The sequence below is a fragment of the Citrus sinensis genome, chromosome 8 (assembly GCF_022201045.2).
Source record: "Citrus sinensis cultivar Valencia sweet orange chromosome 8, DVS_A1.0, whole genome shotgun sequence".
Classification (NCBI taxonomy): domain Eukaryota; kingdom Viridiplantae; phylum Streptophyta; class Magnoliopsida; order Sapindales; family Rutaceae; genus Citrus; species Citrus sinensis.
The window spans coordinates 720360-741373 of record NC_068563.1 but is presented as its reverse complement, the minus strand read 5'-3'; the positions used below and the strand labels follow the sequence as shown (position 1 = coordinate 741373).

General features: G+C 35.6%; 2 protein-coding genes across 5 annotated transcripts; both read right to left on the bottom strand.

Moving 5' to 3' along the window:
• Positions 1-62: 62 nt before the first annotated feature.
• LOC102612093 (serine/threonine-protein kinase ATR) lies at positions 63-12233 on the bottom strand. Of its 4 annotated transcripts, none has more exons than XM_006486612.3 (15): positions 11911-12233; positions 11363-11507; positions 10839-10951; positions 10363-10697; positions 10088-10212; positions 9676-9820; positions 8993-9568; positions 8844-8919; positions 7919-8231; positions 6423-7679; positions 2776-6109; positions 2081-2650; positions 950-1573; positions 604-798; positions 63-422 (listed from the first exon to the last, which is right to left on the bottom strand). In XM_006486612.3, exons 1-15 carry the CDS (start codon positions 12071-12073, stop codon positions 255-257), a joined length of 8139 nt encoding a protein of 2712 aa, XP_006486675.1. In that variant the 5' UTR covers positions 12074-12233; the 3' UTR covers positions 63-254. The 4 variants fall into 4 exon arrangements, with proteins under 4 accessions (XP_006486675.1, XP_024957998.1, XP_006486676.1 ...); XM_025102230.2 differs by lacking the exon at positions 11911-12233 and adding an exon at positions 11054-11133 and having other exon boundaries at positions 11363-11505; XM_006486613.4 differs by lacking the exons at positions 11363-11507; positions 11911-12233 and adding an exon at positions 11033-11122.
• A 3025-nt stretch (positions 12234-15258) lies between these two features.
• On the bottom strand, positions 15259-20089 carry LOC102611804 (mechanosensitive ion channel protein 6-like). The gene is made up of 5 exons (XM_006486611.4): positions 17428-20089; positions 17211-17334; positions 16584-16877; positions 15978-16180; positions 15259-15823 (listed from the first exon to the last, which is right to left on the bottom strand). The coding sequence occupies exons 1-5, from the start codon at positions 19323-19325 to the stop codon at positions 15526-15528; spliced, it is 2817 nt and encodes a 938-aa protein (XP_006486674.2). The 5' UTR covers positions 19326-20089; the 3' UTR covers positions 15259-15525.
• Positions 20090-21014: the final 925 nt, after the last annotated feature.

The window sequence follows — 21014 nt, the reverse complement described above, 5'->3', positions numbered from 1 at the left end:
CAAAGTATAATTAAGCTATATATATATATATATATATATATATATATATATATATATATATATTGCAACGCAAAGGTCTATATACATCATTGAAGAACTACCAACTTGCTCGACTGTCACAGCAACTACTTCTTGCTCTCGCTCAGCTAGACTCTCAACAAGAACTCTGTAACGATTAAAAAAGATTTACAAACTGATACAAGAAACCTTGCCCAAAAATGATGCAGTGAAAAGCTCTCTCAATTAATAGACTCTTAAAACCATGGCATCCACCATATATACATCTTCCCCAGATTTTTGTGAGAGACTGCTTCAGCAATTAGGCGACGAGCCTGACCTTCTACAGCCAAAGGCAAAGATGGTGCTGCTCCAACCCCAACAACTGACCCCTGCAACCTAGCCTCAATATTACTGATGGCCCGCTGCAAATATCAGAATACATGCTTCAATGATTAGTTCTTAAAAATGACAACTGCACCTTCTGTTTCTGGTATGATCAGAAAACAATTGACAACATAGTTTGCTTGGAAATTAAAAAAAAAAATGGTGAAGCAGTAATTCTTTACAATTAAAAGATTAAGGAAAACACTAAAGACAACATACCTGTGCATGAGGGTTCTCAACTTCTACCCCACTGGACTTGTGAGATTTTGTCCACTCTACAAGAGGGTCATGAATAAAAGTTTCAAGAACACTCATCAAAGTCTCCCTGTGAGTTCTTAGAACTGAAAGCGTGATTTCACAAACTCTCAAAAATGTACCCTCATATCCAGTGATGCCCAAGCCATCGATCATGTTCTATGTGTTCCATCAAAGAGTATTCACAAGAATAAAATGATGAAGGTTGAGGAACAAGGCAAACATAAATTAGAATTTTCTTCAAAGGGAAAAAGAGGGGAGAAAGGATGACAATAAAATGCATAGCGCATAACCCATATGATTTTCTTACCTGGGTTAGCCTGAACGGCACCAGCTCAGGCTTCTCCAACAGCAAACCTTTATCAAATAAGCAACTGAAATCAACATGAACACAGTCCCCTGTGGTAGAATCAAAGAGAATATTTTCCCCATGTCTATCACCAAGCCCCACAATATGCCCAACCATTGACCAAACTGCAGTAGTGTGGGCATAGGCAACCCGAGCCCTGAACCATGCAGCAGGCTCTGAAAATGTCGTCAAGAACCATTTGTGGAATACCGGGGGAAACATTGGAAGGATCTTGGTCTTCAACATCTCATCTTCAGGTATTTTACCTTGGAATTGATCATAAATTCGTTTAATTTGGGGATTGGTCTTCTGTCTATCAAATTTGCCGCAGGATATATAGATGTCTTGAAGTATATTCCGGAGTCCACGAGTATGGGGCACCCACTCCACCATACCACAATCTTCTGTTAGAGGGATAACGGCAAAAGTACGAATATAGAGCTTCCTACGACGGCTTTCAGGGTATTTGGACAACAAACGATTTATCATTGCAGTAAATTCCATCATACGGGAATCTTTCCTCAGATCATCCTTTGGCTTGCAGAGGAAAGGGCGCTTAATGCCATCACTGCCCAATAGAACAATCTGAAAATAGGAAACATGCAAATATTCTCAAAAAGATGATGTGTCCATTCACATCACATCACATTTTATGAACAAAGTGAATTTAAATGCAGGATCCCCAGGTATATTTTAAGTCCTTCTGATTTGCATGAAATAAAGAAGAATAGGCAAACCTTCCCAATACATTTTGCACCAGATGAATCGGTAATATCATTTTGAATGGGTTAAACCAATCATTATCAGAGGAAAGAGCTAACCTATTTACTTTCGTTTTTATTCTTCAAGAAACCTAATCAAAGCTATGTAGCTCAGAATATGAAGCCTTCTCAAACTCCTGCTGAGCTAGCCCAAAAGCCCAAGTCAGGTCATAGTATCAACACAATGTGTTGAGAAAAACAAGCCAAGGTCTAAGGACTCTTATTCTGTAACAGCTTTTTTCAACCTTCCCTCGGGAAGGACGGTAAGAGGAATAGCCTATCAACATTAGAACAAATGTATTTTTGAAACCAAAACATTTTAGGAACGTACTTTCTTAGGTCGCTGAAGAGATGAAAGAATCTCGGCTTCATCAGCTATTCCTGATATTGTAGGAAGATCTGATGCAGAAAAGATATCAGATGACGGGGATTCAGTGAGATTAGCATCCTGTGGTGGGAGAGTAACAGTAAGAGATTGTTGAATTGGCATGATTATTCCCAACGGCATCATCCTTTTCAAGGCACTGAATTCCGTTGAGATGTTAATTGTCCTTGATTTTGATTGGCCTGCATGGAAGCACAATTTGATCAAATGATCAATCAAGCTAGTGAACTGGCCAAACAGATTGTTAGCACTATTTCCATGGGCGGACCCCTTTTTAGCAGCTTGTATGATTTCTGCAGCAGCCTCTCGCCTTGAAGGAATCGTGGATTTTGAAACTGCTGCCATAATCCACAAGCCTTGTTGTGGGTACTGTCGGAGAACCGAAGTAATGATGTGTTTAACTAATCGAACAATTTCTTCATTCTGGTGGCAAATTCTTGAAACCAACTGAGGCAACACTGTTAACCACTGATATGCGGGCAAATCCTTCAAACAGCCCCTCATAATACTCATGACCTGCCAGAGAAGAAAGAGAAAACAGTAATAATCATTACAGATATAGGAAAAAAAAATAAGTGCCATCGGTCAAAATTAGTACGCAATGTAAAACTTCATTACATATCTTTAAATATTATAAGTACCTTCCCATTGACATTTTTCAAATCTTTGTTAGAGGATGAGCCAGCTCTTTGACAAATGCTTCCAAAGTCGAACCAGAGGGTTAACAACCTTGGAAGAGCTTGAAAGAGATTCTTGTGGCCCCTATGTAGCCCCTTTGCATAGAATAATAGAACATCAGGTACATAAAACCACCAACGCTTCTCAGAGGGACCTATTTCGGAATTTTCTTCTTGTCGTTTCCTGGCATCAACAAGCACATCATCACAATACTTAGCCATATAGAAGTATCCTTTCTCCCACATCGGCTGCAGTTCTCTCACCCTCGAATAAAGAGTAATCACATCTTCCTTCTGCTTCTGTCCAGTGTAATGGATCCACCTAGAATAAAGGAGAAGGGTCTTTGCAATGTCACGTTTCTCATTCAAAGTTTGAGTATTGGAAAGTACAGGTAGAGGGTTAAGTGGAACAAGAGAAAGGCTAGTAATTGATGATATTGCTGTAGACCCTACAACCTCAACTGGCTTATTCAGGAGATTTTGTTGTAGCTCTGCAATGGCACCATCGGATCTTCTGGTACTCCAAAGAAGCTTAGCCTTTTCCATGTGAACATTAGGCGCACCAGAAGCCTGGGCCTCAAGAATTGCTCTGGTTGCAGTCTCATAATGGCCGGCCAAGCGACAAAGCTTTGCATATTGAAGCCAGCAATTCCCAACTTCAGCACCAAGACCACTGGCACCAAATACCATTCTCCGGAAAGCCAAAAGTGGCTCTCTTGCCCACAATGATGGTTGAGTATATTTGAGCCTATTTTCCCAGTTAGCCATTAATTTTGAGAATTTCAGATCACTTGGAAGAAATGATTTCTCCAAGAAAGAGTCATTAACTAGAATAGCATGGAAGTCCTCCAGCTCCTGTAGTAAGTGAAGTTTGACGATGAATGGATAAGCCCGTGTATAGGAATCCATGCCTGCAGCAGCTAGAGGAGCAATCAGAACTTGTTTCGACACTCCAATTTTATCAGAAACAGAGAAATGATCCTTCTTCATCATTGCCTGCAGAATCTTTGCAACATCCATGTCAAAGGAAGCGTTACTCTCAGAGCTGCTACAAAGTAAACCCTCTTCATCAGCCCCACTAAGGTACTCATCCATCAAGTCCCACCTTCCAAGCCTCCATGCTGCTTGCACACCTTGCATGCACCATGTTTTTTTGTACTGTGGTATCCTAGAAATCAGACCGTCCACATGAGTTACCATGGCCTGAAGATGGCACATGTTCAGTAAGCAATTGAGGACATCCGAATGCCTCTGAACTGAAGTAGGCTCCATTTGCAAGGCCTGTTCACAGGAAGTAAAAACTTCAGCCCAGTTTCCTGATTTCTTGTTTGATAAGAGCTCATCTTGTAAACTTAATGATTTATGTAAACGTGCCAATCCAGAAAGACCATCAGGCTCATCCAAAAAGCTGTATATTTCCATCAGAAATGATACATCTTCATCCTCAAAGGTGCCACTCTTTTCAGCTGCAGGGTTGAAGGAACCTGACTTTTCACGCACATGAGACTCAAAGTACATTAAAGACCTTGCATAGGCTTGACACCTGAAGGAAGCTCTAGCGAGGGTAACTTTTGGAATAGCAGATAAAAGCCCTGAAACATATTGACATTGAGTAAGGAGTTGATCTTGATGCATTGAAGAAGCTGGATGCTTCGACTTGGATCCCTGTTGCTTCGAAGTTAAAGATTCTGAAAGAGCTAATTCTTGTTTAACATCATCCACCCACTGCCCAAGATTATCGAGAAGAGTAAAGATAGCTTGAATGCAAACTTCACTTTGGCCGCTGATGCCATGCACTGAAGCCCCACTGTGGTCTGAAGCTGCAGCATCAAGAACAGAGAGGATTTCTTGCGCAATGCCTAGACGTGCCTCCTCAGTGCCGTGACAGACAGCATTAAGAACTAAATATGGAAGCAGATATATTGCTGTTTGCATATCATGACGCACTATACCTCTGCAAGCATTAAAAATGCTTGCCCGGGATCCAGTAGCATGCACAGTCAGTTTTCTGATCCAATAATATATCCACCTTCTGAATGACATAGAAGGCAGGTAAATTGGGCCAGTAGATACAGAATCAGACCCACTTGGAAGCTGAAATCTAGAGGTCAAACAAGGGGCAATTATCTCTTTAACATAAATAGAGAATCGATCCCAGAACTTTCGACCCCTCATATTCATCTCATGGATATTATCAGAACCCATCGTCCCAGATGCAACAACCGTCAGATGTTCTTTATCCTTCAGCACCTGCAAAATAGAAGCAGGAACATTCTCATCAAGTGATGCCTCACAACCTGCAATCTTTAGCAGTTCCTGAATAGCCAATGCAGCTGAATCTTGAATAATGGTATCAGGTGCAGCTCTAAAAGCTCTAGCCAGATGTTTGTCAATCAACTCGAAAATAAGGTCATCATCTGAACACTCAATTTTAAAGCGCTGGCATGAAAAACCCTTCACTTTGGCAGGATCAACTGCACCCAATGCTCCAAGGCAATCAGCACAGACCAACTTTAGCTTCTGACCAACTACAGTTCTTGATTCTTCAGCACATCCTCTGAGTAAGGATGAGATCAAAGTGCTTAAAACATCCAAGTCTGAACAAGCTTCACCATTGATTAAGGCAGTAACATCCTCGCTTTTAAGTTTCAGCAACTTGCTCAACTCACATACTACCATGTACCTTACATTCAGATTCTCATGATTCAGACCATCAACAGCAGCTAGCAATTGATCTTTCAAAGTCATTGGCCCGCGCGCTTCTTGGATGGCTTTGTTCACTTCTGTCAGTGCAGCAATACTTGGCAAAAGAGGGAACTCATGAATATGCTGCTTCAAGATAGCCCTGTTCTTTAGGACAAGATCTTCTAGAATTTTCACCACTTTATTCAAAAGCACAGATGGATTGTCTTTATCTCTCTCCAAGAAGGGTATAAGAGCAGCAAAAACTTGAGAAATTACATGTTTAGTACTGGATGGAGACACTCTTGACAGTTGCTCAATGAAGAAATGCAAGACAGATAGACCCTCACACTGAAGAGATTCTTTATTAATGGCATGCATGAGAAGAACCAGTATTTTCGGCACATAAGTAGTAAGGTGTGAGCCTATCATTTCGATCAGTATCTCAATACGTTTCAAAGCTTGTTTCTGCAGTGACAAATCCTCAGCATGGAGCATTTTCCTGTCAATACTGTTAAGGAGACCAACAAAATGATTCCTCAAAAAGCCTGGAAGATCTTCATTACCAGTCAGAACTGTAGAAACTTTTCTAATCACCCGCGGTACTCGGTTTAACCTGGAAATGGAAGGCATATCAGTCACAGAAACTGGCAGAGTGATTAATATTTTCTAGGTGCTTTCCAGTGTTATGCAATTACAGTTATATAATCCCAGTTAAAGATATTCATAACACGAATCAGTATCCAGAAGCTTGTCAGTCGATGGAAATGTATCTTTGTGCATTGGTAGCTAAGGGAAAAGGAGGCTTTTGCTTCTAAAGGAAAAGGAAATAGTCAACAGATGGCTAAAGAAGGATTCCAATGTAACCAAGTTCTTAGTACAATATAATTTAATGTAGTATCACTGTTAACAGGAGTAGAACTTTATACCTTTCGTTTATCTCATCTGAATCACCACCATCAACAAAACATATAAGTTCATCCAAGAGAGCAGGTAATGCGGCTGCAAAGATTTCTTGGTTGTCAGAACCAGTCTGTATGCAGTAAAATTCCAAAGCTGACAGTAATCTTCGCTCATCAGCTTGATGGAGAGCAAAAGCAAGCACTTTTGGTATCCAGGTTACAATCAGTGGCACCATGTCAGTGTTCAAACACTTGGCCAACTCATTTATGATGTTAACTGCTTGATCATTATCCTGCTGAGACACTACAAGCTTTGGAAGAACAGCTGGAATCATTTTCTTGACAAGTTCTTCAGTTTCAACACCAAAAGCAGCCTCAGCAAACTCTCTAACCATGATTGGTCGGCTTGCAAGCCTCACTGATAGATAATCAAACAGCTCATTGCATATAAGAACAGCTTTTGAAACTAATAATTCACATCCTCCTTTAAGATGAAAGAAGCAGGATTTGCGTATTAACCTCGATGCGTTCATTCTCACTGTCACATGAGGATTATCAAGCTGCTCAACCAACAAAATCAGCAAAAACAAAAAGTGCTGACTGTGAACATCAACTGCCATCATAAGTTCAGCTGTAGATTCCAGAAGAGTTTCTAAGATCAGGGGGTCGTCAGCCGCTGTGAAAGCAAGTTTTATTACATCCAACAACTTTAGTTCGTTACTTCTACTTGATGCATTCTCGTCCAAAAATAAGCTACTCAAAACAGTATCCTGAAGGAAGTAACCAATCTGAGTGCAGAATGCATCTCTTATAGCCTTCCTTTTGTTTAGCAGAAGAAATTCAATGCATTTAATCCATTCAGATCTCGTTTTCAGCAGAACATCTCTGGTCCCATGTACAAGTATACGACGGATAACCCTCACACAGGAAAGTTGAACTTCTTCTGAAGACTCATCATATAGAAATTCAAAATATATATTCAATAGAAAACTGAAGTCAGAGTGGAAGTTGAGGTCCTTGCTCTGCACATCAGATGGATTAACAATTTTTGATGATAGTTCTTGATTGTGCACAACATTTGTGTCACATTTAGAACACCAGAAATTTTCTAGTAAATAATCTACTGTCTGACTCAGAATATCATCTTCAACATTCAATAATAGTTTGCAGGCATTTTTATCCCAATCCACAATACTGCTGCAAGTTCCAGAAAGACATGACAAAAACCCAAAAGAAATGGGAAAAACTCTCTTAACTTTTTCACATTCATCCTTCCCCAAAGATCTGCAAATGTGAAGCATGAAAACATAGAATCATACATAATAATCAAGTTAAATCCAGGTATTCGTAAACTTATGAATAAAAAATGATGACAATAAACCCAATTTTCATCAGTGTACTTTGTTGATTGGAAAAAGCGGGAGGGAGGGAGGGAGGGAGGGACGAAGGGGGAGGGTTTTAAAAATTTAAGCATGCAAGAAGCAAAAAATCAAAGGAACAAACATATTTCAATACTCTCTTACTCCAGTCTCTTGAAGACATTTGTGAGAACACCAAGTCCTGACCACATGACAATCACTGGTAAAGAAATAACAGCTTCAGCTCTGACTTCATCAAATTCATCACGAAGAGCCAAATCCAAGATTTCAGAATCACTTTCAGTCATGCTTTGACCAAGCTTGGAGAAAACTTGAAGAGCAGCACATTTTGCTTTCCTTGGAGGATGAGGTTCAGTAACTACAACATGATGGGTCCATGGAAGCTTTAGCACAACATTTAGAAGATCTGAACCGTAACCTTTATTTTTGAAAAGTTCAATCTCCATGAAAGAGGGACCTGCTCAAGAGGATGTGGTAGCCAGAAGCGAAATTACATGATATCAGCACATATTGTAGAGCCAACAGCCACACTCCAAAACAATAACTCTTAGAACCTAAAAAAGACAATGCATAATGTCTCAACAGGGGTCGACAATGCCTTTTTTTAAAAAGCTATAGGACCAATCATACCTTAAACTTGTCTTGTTTACTACAAAAATTCATAAAGAAATACTGAATTAGACAAAAATTAGAATTGTGCAGTATGTTGAGTTAGAAAATGAAATATAATAATTCTTGGTTAACAGGAAAGCAATTAGTTCAGCTACGACATCCCCCGTACTTAATTTTGCAGTAAAAATCTAGTCTGAGAGAATCAAGATTATTGCAAAAGAAGGCCTGAATATTGTGCTCAATTATGAGTACTTACACTACTCAAGTATGCAATGAATTGAGGATAAACGAGCTTTCATAGTCAGCAAATGTGTCAGAAAATAGTTGCAGTAAAAATTTAAACAATCCACTTTCCTTCAGAACTTATAAACTATCCTCAGGCAGCAAGCAATTTTCTCAGCAAAAGCTGTCAGAATAAATACAAAATAAAGCCTTGAGAAAATTTCTGTTTCCTTACCATGCAAAAGCAAGATGCGGTGAATTCCTTCCAGGTAGATGGAAATATCAACAGTAATTGGACATCCTTGCTTTGCCTACATGACGGAGAACCTAATTCACGATAGGGAAATATACGGTAGTATGAAAAATTGACAAGTTCAAGCATACCAGCTCACAAATCCATGGGATCCATGCATACATCTGCTGAAAGATACGGCATGATAAATTGGTCTGAGGATATCTGGAGAAGGCAATGCAAAGCATGCTAAGAGCTGTCAGTGCAACATTGGGTTTTAGAGAACCTGGTTTAACAGAGGGAGAGTCTAAAAGTTCAACAAATGAACGGAGCGCTTCACGCATATAATCTGCAAATTCTTCTTCTTTTTCACATCTAAAGATATGAGTAGGCTTAGGCTCCACTAGAACAGCATCAGAAAGCATATTTTCCTCATCTACCCTTGGACGCTTGATTTTTAAAATATTTACATCATTGATATGCCTCTTTTCTCCTACACTCCAGTTTTCATTTGCACTATAACCCGATGTTGATAATTCTAGACCAACATCATTTGTTAACCTCCCTCCAACACGATCAGGACCAAGAATAGCAAGAGCTACTCGAAAACAATCAATCAATGGAAAGCAAGGTTCTGATAAACATAGTATCTGTACAAGAGATTCAGGCTTCCATATATGAGTAGGGCAAGTTTTGGCAATCCGTTTGTATACAGTGCACAATGAAACCTGACAAACACATCCATTTACACAATAAGCTAGCACAGAAGAATCAACAAATGCCAAACAAGAATGTTCAAGCCTTGCAAAGAATAAGTGAGATGAAAAAAATCAACCTTAAGTTCCTGGCTCTTGGTTCTTGACATTGACCGAGGAAAAGTATTTACTAAAGCTGCAGCTGTCTGCTTTACAACAACATCAGGACAAGTAGAGTGTAATGTCTCAAGGCAAGCACCCATGGAGGAATCATAAGCCACATTCCTAAAATGTAAGCCCAGTATAATGTAGTAACAAACGGGAAAGTCAAGAAAACAGTTTGAAAGACTTCATTGTCAGTTTCTGTGTATCAGAGAGAGTAAGTAGTACCTTTTATAAATTTATTTGCTTTACTGATGAATTAGGAAATTAAATATGCAATCAGCACAAGAAGAGCAGAAATTTGATGATTTTGGTATTCCACAGTTTAAGGTTACTAACAAGAAATTTAACAATAAACAAGGGTATGTTCCAAACATCCAAAACACATACCTGAATACAGGAATTCCCTCTTGGTCCTCACTCAATATGGTGGATATTGACTGAATAAAATTCTCATGAGGAATGATGTCAAAGCTTATCACTGATCCAATGATGCATGCAAAGTCGAAACATGCCTTCCGAAAAATTTTCAATTGTTAGACAAACTTAACAAAAGGATACCACAAATCATGTAAATTAACCAAAAGAAACCACATTCTTTTAAATTGCTCATATGACGAATAAATAATCTATCATCATAAACTTGAAGCAATAATTTTACCCACCATATGCAAGTCAGCATCCCCATAACATAAGAGAGAACATGCAGCTGACACAAATGACACATTGATAAGACCTTCCACATATAGAGTTCCTTCAGTCAAGCATTTACTAATGAGCCTGATCATCCAAGTTGCAAAAGGTTGCCACCTCCTTTTGCCCAAAAGGTTGACCAAGATACCAAAGCCATTATTTGGTTTGCTACTTGCTGGGAGATCACAAAGACAAGTGGAATCACCAGAAACTTCACAAAAAGAATCATGAAAGCACTTTAAAGTCAATCCAATTGGCTCTATAAGGCTTGAACTGTCAACATCGAGAGAAGCAATGTACAAAATATCTGTATAAAGACAAAGGCATGTTAGCTTTCTTTAATGATTTTACCACACGTATGACATATGACGAGGGATAAATAAGGCATTGTAGAGATGAAGAGGTCATTGCACAAAAGCTTTTCCATTCTTTTAATACAGTGCCTTACCTTCAATGGCCAACATGGCATCAATGAAGAATAGACGATATGCATCAAGTGCTCCAGTGCGAAGCAAAGATAAAAGGAATCCAACTGTTTCAAAAATTACTCCATGTCGAGAACTGAAAAATAGCACAAATGTATAGCAGTTAAAATAGAAACTTCAACATCAAACAGAAAACTAAACAAGGCAGGAATTTAACGGTCATCATGACTGCCTGCACCCTCTGAATCCAACTCCCATGTTGAGATTGAAATCCTCTCATATTCGTCAGAAGGGAAGTGAAGATGTAGAAATAAATACCTAGAAAAAGTCAAAAGTCGAACAAGCTCTAAAACCCAAATTATGCAAAAGCTCTCAACATTAGCATTTCCACTGGTATTTATTTCAGAATTCGAAACCATCTAAGTTGTCAGAACATAGTATTCATTTCTTCTTTTTCCTTTCTATTCATGTGACCACATGGCATTATTATTATCTAGAACAAATACTATCAGGAAAATTCAAAAAACAAAATAATAATATAACTAACCGAAATGCAGGTTCTGCAAAGAAGGGTAAAATTCGACCAATCACGGGTAGAATGGCGCCAGCTTTCCCATTGTAAAATACTCCAGGAAAATTCCTTGCCGTTTGAGAAATGAGCTTCAATATAGCTATGACCTCTCTCTCACTGGCTGCAACATATCAGAATCCAACCAAAATTAGCCACAATCAATTTCTTTTTTTTTTTCCACAACCAAATTGATAAGTGTTTGCTAGGGAGAACTTCTGACATCATTTTCAAATAATCAGAATATTTTTGTGTATAGATTTTGTAGCGTCCGACTGTTTTTCTAAGAAGCTCTTGATAAGCACATTTGGGAAAAACGCAGATTCAAGCAAGAAGAAAGTTCAAAGAAAGTTCTTGTAAAAGCACATGCAGAGCGCAATTAAAAGCCCCAGACGAAGCATTATCTAGTATCAAAAAATAAGCATTAACTAACTATTATAATGAAAATAAAAAATAAAAAATAGTTTTAAAGAAAAATAAAAAATAGTTTTAAAGAAAAATAAAAGAAAGAAAGAAAGAAAGAGTACCGGAGGAAGAAGGAACGACGTAGGAGTGAAGAAGATTGGGGAGAACATCGCGGAATCGGGAGACCAAAGCGTCGTCGTTTTGGCTACGGCTCGTTGGCGTCGATGAAGACGCTGCTATTCGCTCTCGAAGTTCGTGCACTAGACTCGAGAGGTTCTTCGCCATTTCTTGAAGAAGAAGAAGAAGGCGTCTCCAGTACTCTTCTTCAAGCTGTCTCCTCTTTTTATTCCCTCGCAATTCGAATTGTTTTCACTTGTCGTTTCTGCCTCTGCCTCATCGTGTGTTGTAAGCTTTCCTAATTTCGCCGCGGTTTTTGCCTTTGCATATATATAATCGGAGCCAATTTTTTGTCTTCGAGAAATAATAAAAAAAAAAAAAAAGGTTAACTAGTGACTCATGTTTTAATAAATTTAAAAATAATGACATATATATTTAAAAAATGCTCCATCAAATAACAATTCTTTAACTTTTACTATTAATTCTAGGGTCAGGCTACAGTGTAATTGTGGTACCGTACCATAATTGCACCAGTCATGGATCTACTCAAATGAGTGGGATCCATTTAAATAAGTGAAAATTCAACGATTGGGTGCAACTGTGACACGGTACCATAATTGCACCACATATTTATCCTTAATTCTAAGAATAAAATTTAAACAAAAAAAGATTTATTTTAGGATTAATTACGATCATACAACACTTGTTTCGACAAAATTTCAAAATAGTTATAAATGTTATAAAAATACTTGATCAGGTAACATCCTATTAACTTTTACTGTTAATTTTAATGGACCAACAGTAAAATTAAAAAAAATAAACTTACTTTATTTATTTACTTTTTTTCATTTTCATCTCTCTCATTTTTCCTTCGTCTTCTCCAATTAATTTTCTCATTCTTTCTTCTTCTTCTTTAGTTTGTCCCCCCCCCCCCCCCCTTTCTCCTTCTTCTTCATCTTCTCCACGCCCATAGCATGATAGCAGTCGCGAGTTTGTGAGCTAAAGAAATAGTTTAATTCAATAGGGAAATTTAGAAAAAGAATAGTTTGATTTAACTAAACAAAAATATCTGTTAATTAGACTTGGATTATATACCTATATATATATATATATATAAAAGTGAGTTGGGATAAAAATATTATTTTGTGATTAATCGACTACTTCTATTAAAGTTTACAATGAAAGTTAACAAATTGCCATTTGATCAAGTATTTTTTTAAAACACGCTGCCATTTTGGAATTTGTTAAAAACAATGTCATCTGATTTTTTTTTTTCTAATACCATCTGATGTTAATTAGCCCTAAAATAAATCTTGTTTTTCTAATTTTACCCTTATCTGTTAGAATTAACGGTAAAAGTGAACATATTGTCGCCTGAGTGAGTATTTCTAAAACATGTGCTTTCATGTTAAAATTTGTCAAATCATGTGTCACCTAACTGTAATTATCCCAAAAAAATTATAGGGTTAAAAAATGAAATGGGAGAAAATTAAGGGCTCCCCATGATATTTTTACTGAAAACTATTAAGAATTATGTGGTGACAATGATCGTGGTGACGAATTTTGCATTAGAACTACCAAAAACAATAAGATGAGTTCTCTTAGGTTAAGTTTGGCACGCTGGATTGGATTGGACTAATTATTATGATTAGATTAGATTAAATTAGATTGGATTAAGTTGGATTATATTATGTGATGTATTATGTTTGGTACAATATCGGATTAGACAATGTTAAATCATAGTTAAATACAAAAAAATATTTATGAATATTTAAGAGTAATAATTAAAATTAATTTAAAAGTAATTAACAAGAGCATTAAATATGTAGTAAATTAGTTATTGGGTAGTCATGATTATAATAAACAAATATAAATTAATAAAAACTATTTAATTAATTTTTATTAGATATTTTAGATATATTTTATTTTATCAAAAAGTTTGCAAATAATGTATATATAAAATCAATTATTTACTTGTATTATTAATTTTCATGATTATTTTTAATATTACATTGGTGATTATTAAATTTAATAAAATCAATTATTATAACGAATTATTAAATAGTTAATTTTATTGGAGTAAAAGTACCAATTTAATTAGACTATAAAAGCAAAATAAAAAATAAATTGAATTAAATCATGAATAAAATAAATAAATAATTCATTAAATTTTAGGTTTAATTAATTAAATTTTAGGTTACAAGTAAAAAAATAGTGTTATTTAGGAAAGAAATATGAATAAATCTTTTTCTCTTATCCTAATCCTATCTAAACCCACTTATAAATTGGGATTGTTAATCCCATGATTTAAGGACTGAATTTAAATTTAGTCCTCCCCAATCCAATCCAAGCAAAGTATCCAAACATGGGATAAAATATTTAATCCCAAAGTTAATCCAATCCCATGCTTAATCCTAACTCCCAAACATGACCTTAAGGTCAGTTTAGTGATATTGAAGTTTTTAAATAATTATTGTTAGTTGTACTATAAAAATATTCAATTGTAAAAAGAATCGATTAAATGTTTAGTATTTTTTTTTTAAAAGTACTGTAAATTTTAATAACAATCATATGTATTTAGTAGATCTTATTATTAAATTGTTGTAAGAATATAAATAATTGAATTGGACATAATATTGATTAAATTTTATTTATATATTTTTGTAACATGAAAAATAAATATTTTATATTATTAATTTTATTTTATTTTGTTATCTCTATGTAATTGGTAATAATAATAAAAATCTCTTTAAAATTAATGATTTTATATCTCAGTTAAAAAGGATAATTTTGAATTTTTATAATATATATGAAAATACATATAGAATTATATTAAGTATAAAAATAATACTCAAAATTAGATTTGAAAAGTTACTCTAGGATGGAGTAATTTTGCCAAAAGTGATTTCTAAAACCAAAAGTGAATTTTAAAGCCAAAAGTGATTTCTAAAAAAATTTACCAAACGCTAAAATTATCTTTTAACTTTTCAAAATCACTTTTGAATCTTATAAAAGTCTCAAATGACTCCTTAATTGTGTGAATCATATCATATAATTGAATTAACGTTAAATGAGATTAAATTCATCCAATTGCTATATTTACATTATTAAAAAAAAAAAAGCATTTTACGGTATATTAAAACCAACATACAGAATATCAAGAGTAAATGACTTTATCATCGGCGGATTTTTTGGGATTAAATATTTTAAAATACCTTTACGAGTAATAAATTATGAATCTCGTCACACTTAATGAATTGTGTGAATAAAATTTTTCGAATAGAATGAAATTGTGCACTGTCCCTAAATAGCACCCATTATGTTAAAAATCACGACATGTCATGATAATTTACAACTTCAACACTGCTAATGAAAAGTCACTATCAAAATTATGTGTCATTAATTACAACCAAAATTTTGTTTGAAGATTTACTCCAATGCCTAATTTTTTTTTCACATAAATTAAGCTTGTATGAATGATCACCATCTATTTTTCAAATCAAAATTCTCATCTAAGATAATATAATACTCATCTACGATTCTCCATATTCCCTAAATAAAAAAATAAACGAAAAGAAAAGAAAAGAAAGACTTTCATAATGTTACAAAATGATAATTAATTAGCTTGTCGATGTGTTGTTGGTCCAACTAGAGGGCATTCGTTCGGAGACAATGGGAGCTGGAACTGATCGAACGTTGATGTCAAGAGGAAACAAGCGATATTGAATGTCAAGTTCTCTGAAGATTTTGACCATTTCTTCAACCAAAAGAGCTCTTCTCGTCCACCTTTCTCCCATGTCTTGGTGGTTCATCTTGTGACAAGGCCACACTGCTACTCTCAATCTTGTGAAATCCTCTACATCTTTCAGTATTATCATGGGAGCCGTACACCAATGCTCCTTCTTGCCCTCTATGTACCTACATTATTAATACAATGGCATAATTGTATAACTGTTATATTTATACAATTATTTTTTTCATATATATAATATCACAGCTCACATATCTTATAAATATTAATAATAAGGTGGGGTGGGCAAATATTAAATGTTAGTTAGTAAGCCGAACTTACCCAACAATTCTTTGTCTCATCAAAGCAATTTTTTCTGATGGAGTGGTGATATGGACGCAGAACTCAATCGCATCTCCCATATCTGGACTTTGATAAAAGTTATGGATAGGCTTTGTGGAAAGAACGCCATTCGGATAAATGATCTTCAGGTTGTCATATCTCAAAAATACTGTAGTTAGAACGTTCATCTCCTCCACTATCATCTGAAATTTATGTTACAATATGGATTTGAGCACCAAATATATATCACAAAATTGATTCAATGTACTATATAACAGAGATGTTAAATGATTCGGAGTTGGATTCAATTAATTAGTTTGATTAAGTTAATGCAATCCAAAGAATTCATTTTTACCCTGTTCGATTAATTAGCTTAATTATAAAAGCACAACAATTTAATATTTTTGACGGGCATACATTTTAATTTTACTCGACGGCTAACCATAATCACCAATCATTTACTCACTTACATTAGACAACTAGTAATTCTATTCAGCAATGGTTATGAATTACAGTCACAAACACTTCAACCCTAAACAAAACCTAAATTTAACGTAAAACTAAGATTCAACATTATTCTATATAAAATTTATCAACTGCAAGTACCTGCACTCCATCGACTTCACACCTATCACCCACATCAAATGGGTGAATAACGAATAAGAAAATGAGAGCCTCAAATATGGTCTTGCATGTATTTCCAAAAACAAAGGCAACAAGAACAAGCTGCGAGCTGAGGAACAATAGGAATTCGGTGGTGGCAATTTTAAGTATCAGAAGCCAAATGACTAATATAATTATTGCAAAAACAACATTCACTAGCTTGTGGAGCTTTTTCACTGCTGTTTTTGTGTCATTCAATGTCAAGGCAAGTGCTCTCCGTTCTCTAAATGCATTGACCTGTAAAATTTAAGTGCATGGCATTTTAGTTGTGACTACTGCCAAAGAAATAAGGAGAAATATTGTTTTTGAAAAAGATACAAAAATTATTTAAATAAAAATCATATTCTTTTCCAACCCTGTTATGAATGAAACTCAAATCTCAAACAACCTTGTATCATCCTAATAATCCTATTAATTTTTAAGTCAACTAGTAACCTAACAACTTCATTTCAGTTTTCAAGTAACTAGTGAGCACAGAATAGGTATGCTTGAAATTGAAGTGATCTGCTCCTCAAGACACAGCTACCACTGTAAGATGAAATCATTAGATATCAAGTATAAGTCGCATACCACCCAGTTCTTGAGGGAAGATTTGCTGATTCTCCCATTTTCTTTTGAACCTTCAAAGAGACTCATTGTCTTTACAGCTTCTTCTTCTTGCATAAATCGCATCAAATCCTCCAAATATATGTGCCTGTGATTTATATATATATATAAGTTTAAAAATGAACAAGTAAGATCACATATGTCATTAAAAATGCCTTGTTGAAAACTTTTAAGCACTTACTTTGAGCCATAGCGAGCAACATTCAAGAAAATCTTTCTAGCTGCAGCTTTAGCCTCATATTCACTTCTGATTTGATTAGCAGAATCATCAGCCTCAGGAGGTTGGCCAGGCAACTGCTCATCCAACGTTATCAGCGCGCCGTGTCTCACCATATTCACCAATCTCTTCATGTTCCAAGCAGAAACATTCTTCGGATTAAGCTTGTGTAAATGATCAATAGTGATCCCATCATGATCATTAGTTCCTTTCTTTGATGATGCTCGCGACAGCTTACCACTACCCTTATTATCCCTTGAACTTTTCCCTATCACTTTCCCACTCTTAGCAAATGCATATCTAAGATCAGGCGGCGAAACAGCCCCAGCATTTTGCAATTTGTTAACCTCAGTAGCTGTTTTTCTTTCCTCCTCATCATCATGCATTTGAATTTCAAGCAATGCCGGACCAGATAGTGTTTCAATTACATATTGATAAAACAACGATTCCTGGATTCTATCGAAATAAGTACTCACATGAAATGATGAAGCAAGCACTTTAATCATCAATGTTTTCACAAGCCACACTATGGTTCCAATCAAAAGACAAACTAGAATTTTAGTAATGTAACTAAGAATTGCACTTTTTGTCTCTCTTTCAACTTTACTGTCAAACAAATTATACCATGTAATCAACACAAGCCCTAGCCACAGACAATTTTGCACAGGCTTTTTGACCCCATATACAAAATACAAAAGCCTTTTCCGCAAAACAAAATTTCTCTCAATGAAAAAAACTATCAAACGAATCCCCCATCCTGAAACTAACCTACCACAAATCAAAACCAACACCATCACTTCCCATTTCCATAACTTAAGATCCCACAGACTTTTTTTCTTAATCTCATGAATTAACAAACTACACAATAAAGCAGCAACTATCAAAATCAAACTCGCCCATTCAATGAATATCAATGCACTAAACTTAGACCTTGTGAATTCCTCTGGCAAGTCTTCACCAAACACTGTCTCATCATCATCATCACCACCCATTTTCCCCAGCAACCCGGACCTTAATTGACCCGATTTGGGTATCCGCTCAATTATTTCCTCCGGCGGCGGGTCTTGCAGCCTTGATCTTGTCTTTGACCTTGTCAATGTAGCTGTCAGAGTATGTGGCCTTCTTTGAAAGGACAAATTATTAGACGTGCACCGCAAGATTTCATCTCTTTTAGATCGACCAAAGCTTGGTTCCGCTTGTATTACTTGTTCAGGCGAGTCCTTGCATCTTCTTCTCACTGATTCTTTAGCAGCAGCATCAACAACAGGGCTTGGCTCAAATGAAACCCTAATTTCTCTCGACACATCCGTGCTATGAGGCGAAGACGGGGTATTAGCGTTGTTGTTATTACAATTGTTGCTTTGTGTAAACTGTTGAAGCTCATCCATCTCTAAGTCCATGTCAAGGACAATTTCGCCAATATCTTTTTGCTTGTTCAAGAACTGACCGATCAGCTTCGAGGGCGGATCATTATAATCTTTATTATTTTCATCCTCACGTTGCGTGAATTTGATGGTTCTACGTTTGTAGTCACCGCTTCTCATATTTCTTTCACTAATTTTTTCACCATCATCTTCGTCATCGTCAGAGCAAAACTGGCAACTTGATTCTCTTATAGTAGGAGTATTATTATAAAGAAGACGATGATGACGATCATTATCCGTGCCGCCATAACCGCCGTCCATCTTGATGGTATCTTGAGCTCCAACGGCTGTGATATTTTTTTGACGTTCTTCATCTAAGAGAATGGAGGATTCTCCGCGGCTAGAGGCATTGCTGCTGCTGGTTCTTCCGGATTTTTCATGGATGTGCTTGTAAGAGCCATGGGACTTGAATGAGTTATTCAAAGACAGCAACTGCATTACTTGAGGTGTAATGCATTGAAGAAGGGAAGTGATAAATTGATGTTTGGTATCCAAGAAAATTTAAAGGAAAATGATATGAGTACTTTTGGGAAATTTAAAAGAATTATTTGATGCGTTTGTTTAATTGTGAACTTAGATGTAGGGACGGAAGTGGAGAGCTTGTAACATATCATAATTATTTGTGGCGCAACCGCAAAAGGTGAGAGATACACACGAGATAAGTGCATGGTTAGGTTTAGAAAGTTCACGACGCGATTGTAATAAAGCCTGTGCATGTTGACAAATATAACCCTAGTATTAATGATTAACTACCATAATGGCCCCGATCTAGAGCATGGGCATTAGGAAAAATAAAAGAGAGAGATTATAGCAGCTAACAAGAGATTGTGCCACCAAAATTATCTATCAGACTATCACAGAGTCTCGGCATTATCGGGATATAAAGAGGGAAAAAAAATAAAAGAAATTGACTTAGGCTCCGTTTGAGATTGAGGTTGAAATTCAATTAATTGTTTATTTTATAATTTTTGACAGAAATAGCATTTGGTAAATTTTGTAAAGTAAGTTATTTCATAATTTTTTCTATTTTGACAGCAACTTTTAAAAGTAGGCGGGGTTGCTTTTCATAAACAATTTATTAAATAAGTCACTGCACTTTTTTAAAGTTCCTATTAGAACCTGAATATTTTATAAAAAGATAATTATATCTTAATTTACCACAAACCCTAATATATAACCATTAGGTATTATACTACCGCCACAATTAAATTACCACCACAACTATTGTATGTTCTCTCCACTATCAATTTAATGTGAATATAATAAATATTACTTTTTATTTTATTTGGATTATGTATAAGTATGAATTTTTTATCAAATTCATGTAATAGACTATGAAACTCATTACATTTTATTTAATTGAGGTTTTTTTTTGCATTATGCAATTTTACGTATTTAAAAAAAAGATATGTCTAAATAATTTATTAAACATACTCTAAAAATAAAGGCAATTTAAATTTATATCTATTTTGGACATATAATAAAATAACATTTTTATAATAGAATTTACCAAACACGTGTACTCTATTTTTTAAACTCATAGTAACAATACAGTTCACAAAGCATGAAGCTGCTTTTTTAATCAGCGGCTTATTTCATCCTCACAGTAAAAGCAACTTATTTAATCAGTCAACGTAATCCCAAATTGGCCCTTAATTGAATGGATGTTGTAACGTTTATATTAAGACCCCATTTGGTAAGTTATGACGTTTAACTAAGGACTCCATTTGGTACCTGGAAGCCACAAACAACACAAATATTATGAAAAGGAAAATATATAGTAGTGGAAGAACCTCAACTGTTGTGAAATTATAAATATATTTACCATTCATTTTAATATTCTAGTATGTGTTGTTATTGACAAGAAATATTTTTGATCCGTACCCTTGTGATGGAAAGTATTGCTTTACAAAATGAAGACGTTGGAACTGGAGTTAAAACAATTAATTGTACGATAAGACAACGTTAACTAAAAAACAAGGGTACAACTGGAATTTGTCATCACTTTTGGCAAGAAATGCTCCACTTATTTTCTGCTAGTGCTTTTTGCTCCGTATAGAAGTGTTTCTCTGTCAACGCTCATGGAACCAAAGAGCCCTTAAAAACGTACGCCACAAAATAGGGTTC